This window comes from Salvia miltiorrhiza, chromosome 7, assembly GCF_028751815.1.
Source record: "Salvia miltiorrhiza cultivar Shanhuang (shh) chromosome 7, IMPLAD_Smil_shh, whole genome shotgun sequence".
Classification (NCBI taxonomy): Eukaryota; Viridiplantae; Streptophyta; class Magnoliopsida; order Lamiales; family Lamiaceae; genus Salvia; species Salvia miltiorrhiza.
Genome location: NC_080393.1, coordinates 3,197,830 through 3,208,112, shown reverse-complemented (window position 1 = coordinate 3,208,112; position 10,283 = coordinate 3,197,830). Strand labels below are relative to the sequence as shown.

General features: G+C 37.2%; 2 protein-coding genes across 4 annotated transcripts; both read left to right on the top strand.

Moving 5' to 3' along the window:
- The first annotated feature begins 1,277 nt into the window (after window positions 1–1,277).
- Window positions 1,278–5,308, top strand: LOC130991646 (probable serine/threonine-protein kinase At1g54610). 3 transcript variants are annotated; one of them, XM_057915971.1, is made up of 8 exons: window positions 1,288–1,452; window positions 1,974–2,411; window positions 2,518–2,802; window positions 2,897–3,214; window positions 3,538–3,765; window positions 3,971–4,071; window positions 4,226–4,343; window positions 4,670–5,308. In XM_057915971.1, exons 2-8 carry the CDS (start codon window positions 2,007–2,009, stop codon window positions 4,973–4,975), a joined length of 1,761 nt encoding a protein of 586 aa, XP_057771954.1. In that variant the 5' UTR covers window positions 1,288–1,452; window positions 1,974–2,006; the 3' UTR covers window positions 4,976–5,308. The 3 variants fall into 3 exon arrangements, with proteins under 3 accessions (XP_057771953.1, XP_057771954.1, XP_057771955.1); XM_057915972.1 differs by having other exon boundaries at window positions 1,354–1,377; XM_057915970.1 differs by having other exon boundaries at window positions 1,278–2,411.
- Window positions 5,309–7,163: 1,855 nt separating this feature from the next.
- On the top strand, window positions 7,164–9,482 carry LOC130991648 (60S ribosomal protein L10). The gene is made up of 4 exons (XM_057915973.1): window positions 7,164–7,372; window positions 8,201–8,702; window positions 9,018–9,099; window positions 9,243–9,482. The coding sequence occupies exons 1-4, from the start codon at window positions 7,363–7,365 to the stop codon at window positions 9,312–9,314; spliced, it is 666 nt and encodes a 221-aa protein (XP_057771956.1). The 5' UTR covers window positions 7,164–7,362; the 3' UTR covers window positions 9,315–9,482.
- The last annotated feature ends 801 nt before the right edge of the window (window positions 9,483–10,283 follow it).

Sequence of the window (10,283 nt, the reverse complement as noted above, 5' to 3'; positions counted from 1 at the left end):
AAAACTTTAAATTTACCTGAAACACTCAACCAAATGTATCCTCAAATTACTCTAAAAAAATGTCTCCTAAAATTATAATAAAAAAAATAATAACCATAAATAAATCCACAATAGTGAAAACTGAAAACTGTGTTGACTTACTAACTGCATACGTATAGGGATGGCAACGGGCCGGATCTGGACCGGATCTCATCAATACCAGATCCGGATCCGTTTTATTTTATCAGATCCAGATCCGCCCCAGATCCGACGGATCTAAAAAATTCAAATCCAGATCCAGATCCGTCAGATCCGCGGGTCCACGGGTCTAGATCCATGGATCTACTGTTGTTAAGATAAATTCAAAACAAATGGTTCTGATAAATCTGTCATAAATTGAATCAAAACAAATGAAAATCTGTCATAAATTGAATCGAAAACTAGAAGCATTTCATAAGCAATTCAGTCAAAAATCATAATCAAGTCATAAAGTTCAAATCTAACAAATGGTTGAATCTCTCAAAAACTATAGACTCGCGGAGGTTCTGGACTCACGGAGGTTCTAGACTCGCGGATGTTGAATCTAGCAAAGCAGTGGAGGTTCTGGACTCGCGGAGGTGAAGCCTCTAGACTCGCGGCGGTGGAGGTTCTGGACTCGCGAACGGTGGCAGCGATTCGGCGCGCGAACCTCTAGCGGTGAACCTTTGGCTACAATTCAGCGAGCTGGGCCGCTGAACCTCTGCCGGCGAACCTCTGGTGCGCGAACCTCTGCCCGGCGAGATGGAGAAGTTGACGACGAACCTCTGCCCGGCGAACCTCTGGTGTGCGAAGCTCTGGCGGCGAACCTCTGCCCGGCGAGATGGAGAAATTGACGGAGTCGGACAGATGGGACGGTGGCGCCGGACGGTGGAGATGGCTGGAATCGAAGATAGGATTTGGGAAGCCAAGCAGGAGGGAGGCGCCGCTCAATGTAGGAAATTTTAGGGTTTCCTTAGTTCTAATTCTAAATGAAATTTTTAAGTAGTGTATTATTTTTAATTTTAATATATTAAATATTATTAAGAAAATAAATATCAAATATAAAAAATATATATTAAATAAAACGGATCCACGGGTCGGATCTGGGTCGGATCCGGATCTGAAAATTTCAGATCCAGATCCAGATCCGTTTTTAAAATTGAGATCCAGATCCGGATCCAGATCCGTCGGGTCCAAAAAATTGAGATCCAGACCCTGAAAAACGGATCTGGATCCACGGATCTGGACCGGGTCCAAGATCCACTGCCATCCCTACATACGTAAACATTTTTCATTTCGCTCCCGGCCAAAAAATCTGTCTGCACTCTCTCTCTCTCTCTCAAATCCCTCTCTCTCGCATCTTATGTGTTCAAAGAAACAGTAAGCGCAGATCTGCTGCTTGATCGTTTTCTCCACTTCATATTTTCGTATCAATACAAAAAACCAAACTAAACAGTGAGGAATTTTCCTTTTGCATAAGCTCACTGTGATCTTTTCTTCAATCCCAAACAAAGCAGAGTTCAATCAAACTATTTAAGCATTTTTCTACTGTATAATAGTATTACTGTCTTTGCTTTTTGTAGGTATACTTGCTTCTTAGATTATTCTTGTTGGTTCCATAAGTTGTGGGCTTTGTTCAAATCATAATTGTTGCTTCTGCTTTTTGGGCAGCGACTGAATTTCCTCTTTCCCTTTTCCTTTTTTTCCCCATTGGAGTGTAAGATCACTATTTAGTTAAGAATTCCTTGATAAATACACTTCTGAGTATTTATTTTTCTTGAATTTAAGCTGCCCATTTGCCTAATTTGCTCAAACTCGAGGTTTATTGTTCGTGTCTCGTGAATTTCTTTCACCTGTGCTAGATTGTGGAAATTCTATTTGATTGATCTGCGTTGAGAGTTGAATACTTTTTACTGAATCTTCTTGGAAATATTTGTTGGTTTTGAATGAGGTGTATGATTATACTATGTGGCGAGGTACTGAGATATGAGAGTTAGGGTTATTGCGAAATGGGGTGTGTATTCGGGAAAGAGATTTCGTCGTCTGAGCGAGCTAGTGGCGATGTAGCTGGAAAGGGGAGAAGTAAAGGGGAAGAGAGAGATTCTGAGAGGAGAGAGAAAGTAGTTGTTGGATCAGTAAATAAATCAGAAGGAGAGGCTGCTAGTGGTGGTGATGGTGGAGGTCAAGTCCCGAATGGCAGGGATAAGAAGGAGGAGAGGAAGGAAGAGAATGCTCGACAGCCGAGAGGCGAGAGGAGACGGTCTAGGCCAAATCCGAGGCTGAGCAATCCTCCTAAGAATATCCATGGTGAGCAAGTGGCTGCTGGATGGCCTTCTTGGCTCTCTGCTGTGGCAGGCGAGGCGATCAATGGGTGGACACCTCGTCGTGCTGATTCATTTGTAAAGATTGATAAGGCAAGTGGTTAATGAATGTGGTTGGTTGCTACTTTCTATTTTTGTGCTGCTTCATTCATGTCTTAATGGCTTTTCCTGTTTATGTTTTGGTGATTTGTGTTTTCAGATTGGGCAAGGTACTTATAGTAATGTGTATAAAGCTAAAGACGCCATAACGGGGAAAGTTGTAGCTCTAAAAAAGGTTAGATTCGATAATTTGGAGCCCGAGAGTGTGAGGTTCATGGCTAGGGAGATTTTGATCCTGCGCCGTTTGGATCATCCCAATGTGGTGAAATTACAAGGGTTAGCGACATCAAGGATGTCGTGTAGTTTGTACCTTGTTTTCGATTACATGGAGCATGATTTGGCCGGTCTTGTTTCAAGCCCCGGAATCAAGTTTACAGAACCTCAGGTGTGATGGTCTCCCTTTGTTTTTATAGTTTTGACTATTCGGAGATTTGAAAAACTGTTTTCCTTATGTTTCAATAGTTTGATTGATATGTTAGGTCAAGTGCTACATGAATCAGCTGTTGTCCGGCCTTGAACACTGTCACAACCGCCACGTCCTGCATAGAGATATTAAGGGCTCGAATCTCCTCATTACTGATGGAGGAGTTCTTAAGATAGCCGATTTTGGATTGGCTTCCACGTTTGATCCCAATAGCAAGCAGCCCATGACTAGCCGTGTGGTCACTCTGTGGTATAGGCCGCCTGAGCTGCTTCTTGGAGCCACCCACTATGGCGTAGGTATTGATTTGTGGAGCGCTGGGTGCATTTTAGCTGAGCTATTTGCCGGGAAGCCAATCATGACAGGCCGTACGGAGGTAGCTTTTCATTTTATTAATGTTAAAATGGATCATTCACCATTCATAGTAACTGCTACTTGTTCACTTGTTCATCGCTGTGACTGATTGTCGTCTCTGGAAAATATTTTGCTTTCATATTTAACACAATTATTTTGCATATTCATAAACCATATTTGTGTGTGTTTTGCTGGGATTGACGCCCCTGTCATTTAAAAGTCTAGAGATGGTATTCTTGAATCTTGAATCTAACATGTTTAGTTGCATTTCTTGAATCTTTAGGCGAAATTTTAGCGCCACCATCGTTTTTGTACCATAAACAAGACATTATTTATCTTGTGTAGGTGGAACAACTTCACAGGATCTTCAAGCTATGCGGTTCTCCATCTGAAGAATATTGGAAGAAGTCGAAGCTTCCTCATGCGACCATATTCAAACCACAACAGTCGTATAAAAGATGCATAAGGGAGACATTTAAGGATTTCCCTCCGTCAGCATTGTCTTTAATTGATACTCTACTGGCAATTGATCCCAGCGAACGTCAAACTGCTACAGCTGCGCTAAAGAGTGAAGTGAGCTCTCTGCCTCCCTATCTTCTCTCCACACACTAGAAATGACAAGTGAGGAAGGATATAGAACATTTTTTATTCTCAATGAAATTTAGAAACACTTCTCTGTTACATTTTTAAAATTTTGTCAATTGTATGATCTCATTTCGGGAGGATCGTGTTTGGTGATCAAAGACGATAACATGGATTATATATTGTCTCATTGCAGTTCTTCACAACCAAGCCTTATCCATGTGAACCTTCCAGCCTTCCGAAGTATCCACCGAGTAAGGAGATGGATGCTAAGCGACGTGATGAAGAAGCCAGAAGGTTTAGAGAACTACCATTCTATATAAAAAATTTGTGTTACCATTGTAGTTGTCTTTTGTCTTCTTTGAAGGGACAAAGCCGAGGACTTGATTTTACTCCAATTTTGCAGTTTCCTTTTTTAGAAAACCTAAATGTATGAGTTGCATGATTGTAGGCTACGAGCTGCTGGTAAAACTCAAGCTGACGGTGCAAAGAAACCTCGGACACGAGAAAGGGCAATGCGGGGAGTTCCTGCTCCCGAAGCCAATGCTGAGCTACAGGCCAATATTGATGTAAGTTGTTACATATTTGTTATTTGGGAACATTTATATATGTCGTTTCTTACCATCTATCTCGTAATATATTCTGTACGTATCTCAGCAGATTGTGATTCTCCAAGTGATTTCTACCATTCTATTCTATGTATTTACGTAGTTCATCGAATTTATATGAAATTCTCAGATAGGACTGGTTAGGAACTTCGATAAGATGAGTTGAAGTTGCATTAATCTAAGGCATCTTTGTTTCTTGAGAATTCATTGAGCCAAAACTATCGTTCTGTTACTATATTGTTGATTTAAAGACGAATTTGGGAGTAACTTTTGCCTCGTTGAAGCAGAGACGGCGTCTGATTTCCCACGCCAATGCAAAGAGCAAGAGCGAGAAGTTCCCTCCTCCGCATCAAGATGGCGGGTTGGGCTACCCTCTGGGGTCGTCTCAGCACCTCGACCCAACCTATGATCCTCCCGATATACCCTTCAGCTCGACTAACTTCTCGTACCCTAAAGATCCGATGCAGACTTGGTCCGGCCCATTGGCTGACCCTGCTGCTGTCGGAGCCCCAAGAAGGAGATCGAAGCCATCGAAGAAGGATCATCGGAAAGACAAGAATTCGGGCCGGAATAAAGAGAGAGATGACTTGTGATACAGCACTCTTTCCATCCCTCCTCACGTACATGAAGAAAAGGTGCAGACAGCTGCAGATTATTGTGTTATATCCATCTTTGGCGGGAATTTTTTTTCCAAACTGTTTTAAGAGGTAATATATATAGATATATATATATATATCTTTTGGTTTCCATCTGTTTTCTTGATACTGCCAATTTCTATCTCTCTCTCTCTCTCTTTTGTAAACATGACAACTTTTACTATGCATTGCTAATGTTAATTTTTTGTAAACATGAGAAGGTTTACTATGCATTGCTAATGTAAACATGAGAACTTTTTTGTAAAATTATTATTTCTTTCTTCCCTTTAACTTTGTTTTGAAACTTTTGCAACATTCTGGATGAGGAAATTGATTCTTGTTTTAGTTGGAGGACTTCATTGTTTTGTGTTATGTAACTTATGTGGTGTAGAAATTTGCTGGTTTGAGCTTGATGTAAATTTGTCATATACCCACGAAAATCTACCATATTTTGTGAAATTCATGAAAATGGCAAAGGCTTTGCATGAATTGAAAAAAAAAAATGTAAGCAAAATATGGTAGATTATCAATCCTCTTGACGTGTGACTATCATTTACAAATGTTATGAGAAATGTTAAACTTTTAGGAATATTTCAATCCTCTTTTAGGAATTGAAACCTTTAGGAATATTTCAATCCTCTTGAAATTCATATGCAGTCTTATTTAAACTTTTAGGAATATTTCATTTTTAATAGATAAAATAGTTTAAATCCTATTGATGGGACTTACGTTTATTTGGAAATTAAATTGCAGACTCCTCGCCTTCTCAAATGAAATTTTGTGATTTTCAACAACTAAATGAGCTTTTCATTTTTAGCTATAATTGAACTTACTCAATTATGGAGTATATTGTAATGGGGTAAATGTTATTGTACACACTAACATGATCTTTTTTTTTTTTGAGAATTTAATATGAGTATTTTGAAGTGATTGGTTTATGTAGTTTCAAATACTCTTAAGTGCTCCAAACTCCAAAAAAGAGAAAAGAAAAGAAAGAACAACACTAAGTACTCATGGTCATGGAGGGATAATTATGTATATGGTTTGTCCATGAAAAAATGTCTTATTTATTCTTTTTTTGTCCATGAAAAAGTACTTTTTTTTTTTGTACATTCGTATTTTGTATTTTTCAACTTATTTACAACTTATACCATTAATAAACTCACCATTTAATTTAATCCATGCTATAAGCATTATCCTTATACTCTAATTTTTATCCCATTCAAAATAATTTTATCAGTTTTTTTAATATCCGTTCCGACACCTAAATAGGACACTTTTTATGGATTGAGGGAATAAGAATCGTTGAGGGGGGAAATTTTGTAAACCTGCTTTCTTGCGTTTAATTTGTAATCCTAATTCGCAGTCATGAAAATTTAATTTGCATTTCTGTTATCACATATGTTTGCGCTTTCCAATTTGACTAGAGAAAAATGTCTACTAACACACGATATATTCTTCTTTCTTGTTATCCAAAAACACGATAGTAGCAGCTGCCATCGTAGTAGTAGCTAATATAGGTAAATAAAAAATAAAAAAATTTGAAGGGAATAGGTAAATTATGTAACGTGTTATTTGCAAGGAGACACCAAGCCGTGCGACCTTCTATGTGTGAACAATGAGGTCACGAGTTCAAACCCCATTGTTCTTCCTCTCCAACTCCCCCAAGCCAAAAAAAATAAAAGTAAAGTCTTATTTGCAGCTTCTTCGAGGTGGTGGCAATGTTTCCTTTGCATGAAGATCATCGGGACTAAAAAATAAAAATCATAAAATTATTTAGGAAATGAAGGGGGTATAATTATAACTTAGAATCAATAAAATATAAAAATAGAGAATTATTACAAATGAAGAAGGTTCAAGGAAAAATAAACTTATGAAATTCTAAACTGCCAAGTGGGAGAAATGTTATGGAATCCCATTTTCATATTAAAAGTAATAATAGGAGAGTGTCAAATAAATTTTAATAAAAATGATTGAATGTATTATGGGTGAAGAAAGAGTCTTAGGATAGTGTTAATAATAATTAATTAATTATATATATTATGAGCGAAATGTCCCTTCTAAAAAATTAGACTTAACAATCGGGTAAGTTGTAAAAATTAAACTTAATTAATTATATATACTCCATATATGAGCGAAATGTTATGGAATCCCATTTTCACACTCAAATTTTATCCCATTCAAAAGCCCAATGTATTAAACTTAACAATCAAAAGCCCAATGTCCCTTCTAAAAATTACCCAATTGGAGTCTCCTAAAAAAAAAGCATTTATACGACATCAGTAGTTTAATTTTAGGGCTAGGGTTTTGCCTTTCTCTTGAATCGGAGCCGCAGACTCATCGCCATGGGGAGAAGTAAGCCTCTTGGCATTCTTCAGTTCTTGAATCTATCTCAGAACTTTTGCACTTGTCTATTGCATGAAATTATACGGATGTTTCTGCACGAATAATTAATTATGTATCTTATTCGTTTGCTTTTGATCTTCATCCATTGAGCTCGTATTATTTTAGCTCAATATCAAAATATTGGATACAATTAATTGATTCACACGTTCCCGTTCATTTGATATTTTTGTTTGGTTTTCTGGCTGCTGCTTTTGATGTGATACATGGTGAAATGTAAAATGTTCTGAGCGGAGAAAATCATCTTTATCCCGCAGAAAATTCATTTTTGCTATCATTAAGTGATCTTGTACTTCTCCGCCACTGGCCTGCTTGGATGAACTGATCTTGCCCGAAAAAGTGTTACTATTTTATAATGAATGAAATTTCCTGTCATCTTATGTTCAACTAGAAAAATTTGAGGGATCGAACTCTTTTAGAAAGTACAGACTAAGTAATGTCTCAAAAGAACTATCTTTGTTATTGGTTTCATGTCTTTAATATGTGTTCTTGTAATTTAGCTAGCTCTAAGTGTGGCAGCTGTGCCTGGCAGGAAATTATGTCATCATTTCCATTTGTTAAAATTAGGAATACAGTTGTGGTTTTGAAATATTCAACTCTAACAAACTCATATTTAAGTGGAATGGAAGATTGAGAACTCTTTGATTTTTTAATTTTTTTATTTTCTGAAGAATTTGCTCGAATTTGCTTCTACATTGGTAATAATTTTGAGATATTTATTGATGTATGATGCATTGATTTACTCTACGCTTTAAAATTGTTTTTTCCCTTTATTTCCAGGACCTGCAAGATGCTATCGTCAAATCAAGAATAAACCCTACCCGAAGTCACGATTCTGTCGTGGTGTGCCTGATCCCAAGATCAGGATTTATGATGTGGGAATGAAAAGAAAGGGTGTCGATGAATTTCCTTTCTGTGTGCATTTGGTCAGTTGGGAGAAGGAAAATGTTTCAAGTGAGGCGCTTGAAGCAGCGCGTATTGCATGCAACAAGTACATGACAAAGTTTGCTGGAAAGGATGCTTTCCATTTGAGAGTGAGGGTTCACCCATTCCATGTTCTTCGTATCAACAAAATGTTGTCATGTGCCGGGGCTGATAGGCTCCAGACTGGAATGAGGGGTGCTTTTGGCAAGCCCCAGGGTGTCTGTGCTCGTGTAGCCATTGGTCAGGTCCTTCTGTCTGTTCGCTGCAAGGATAGCAACAGCCCTCATGCTCAGGAGGCTCTACGCCGTGCAAAATTCAAGTTTCCTGGTCGTCAAAAGATTATCGTCAGCAGGAAATGGTATTGAATTAAGCATTCTGCACATGTTTTTTCTTATGTTTCTGGTCTATTATTTGTTTTCTTTTCAATTAATATCTGTTTCTAGTAATTATTTTCAATGCTGCTGCTTTAGAATACCCATCTTTTGGTTTGTTTTGCAAGGAACTCTCTTTATGCACTTTCTCTGTAGTTATCCAAGCATTTTTCACTGCAGTCATTTTCTTTGAAGTTGCATATTATGATATAATATCTCTATCCGTAGTTTGTTGATAATATGTCTTTCCATTTGAAAAACTATGGCTGATTACTTTTCTTTTCATTTTCCAAAACTTCCAGGGGATTTACCAAGTACAATCGAACTGACTATCTGCGATGGAAGTCTGAGAACAGGATTATGCCTGATGGTGTGAATGCCAAGGTTTGTGCTGTTTTAACTTTTCCTATTGTTTTTATCCTTGAATGCGGGAACTTGTATAGATCAGCCTAATTTTGATATGTAAATGTGTTTTTAAAATTCTGCATTGCTGATGAATTTTGGATGTTGTCATTCAACTGTCTTAGCTTCTTGGATGTCACGGACCTTTGGCGCTAAGGCAACCTGGAAGAGCATTTGTGGATGCAGCTACTCTGTGATGAGTTTGATGGAATTTGAATGTTGTTGCTTTCTGAGTAGTCAGAGATTGTTTTTGTTTATCTGGATCAACTTCTTTGTTTCAGACTTGTTAGTTAACTTGTTGAATTGTTTTTGTGATATTTTGGTTTTACTTATTAATTTTAATGGCCGTCGCTGCCCTTATACAATGCTGGAATCTCTTTTTCTGTGATTGTGTCCCATTATTTCTCTATTCATGAATCGGTCGTTATATTATTTCTCTATGAATCTCTTTTGCTGGAACTTTACTGTGCATTGCTAATGTAAACATGAGAACTTTTCTGTAAAATTATTAGTATTTCTTTTCTTCCCTTTTTCTTGCCCCCATTGATTAAGTGTAATGTCTTTGTTTTGAAACTTTTGCAACATTGTATTTCTGGATGAGGAAATTCATTCTTGTTTTAGTTCGAGGGCTTCATGATTTTGTGTTATGTGGTGTAGAATGGTTTTGAGTTTGATGTGAATTTGTCATATACCAACGAAAATCTACCATATTTTGTGAAATTCATGAAAATGGCAAAGGTTTCGCATGAATTGAAAATAATTAAGAACTTTTTGTAAGCAAAATATGGTAGATTTTTCAATCCTCTTGACATGTGACTATCATATATAAATGCAGTGAGAAATGTTACACTATGCTCTAATCATGCCTTAACAGTTCATGCCCCTAATTTTCAAATGCAGTCTTATTTAAATTTTGAGGAATATTTCTTTTTCAAGTGATAAAATAGTTAATCCTAGTGATGGATCATGGAACCAAATGCAGTTACGTTTATTTGGAAATTAAATTGCAGACTCCTAACCTTCTCAAGTGAAAATTTGTGATTTTCGACGAATAATTGAGCTTTTCATTTTTAGCTATAATTGAACTTAATGTAATGGAGTAAAATGTTATTGTACACACTCTAATATGAGTATTTTAAAGTGATTGGTTTATGTAGTTTCAAATT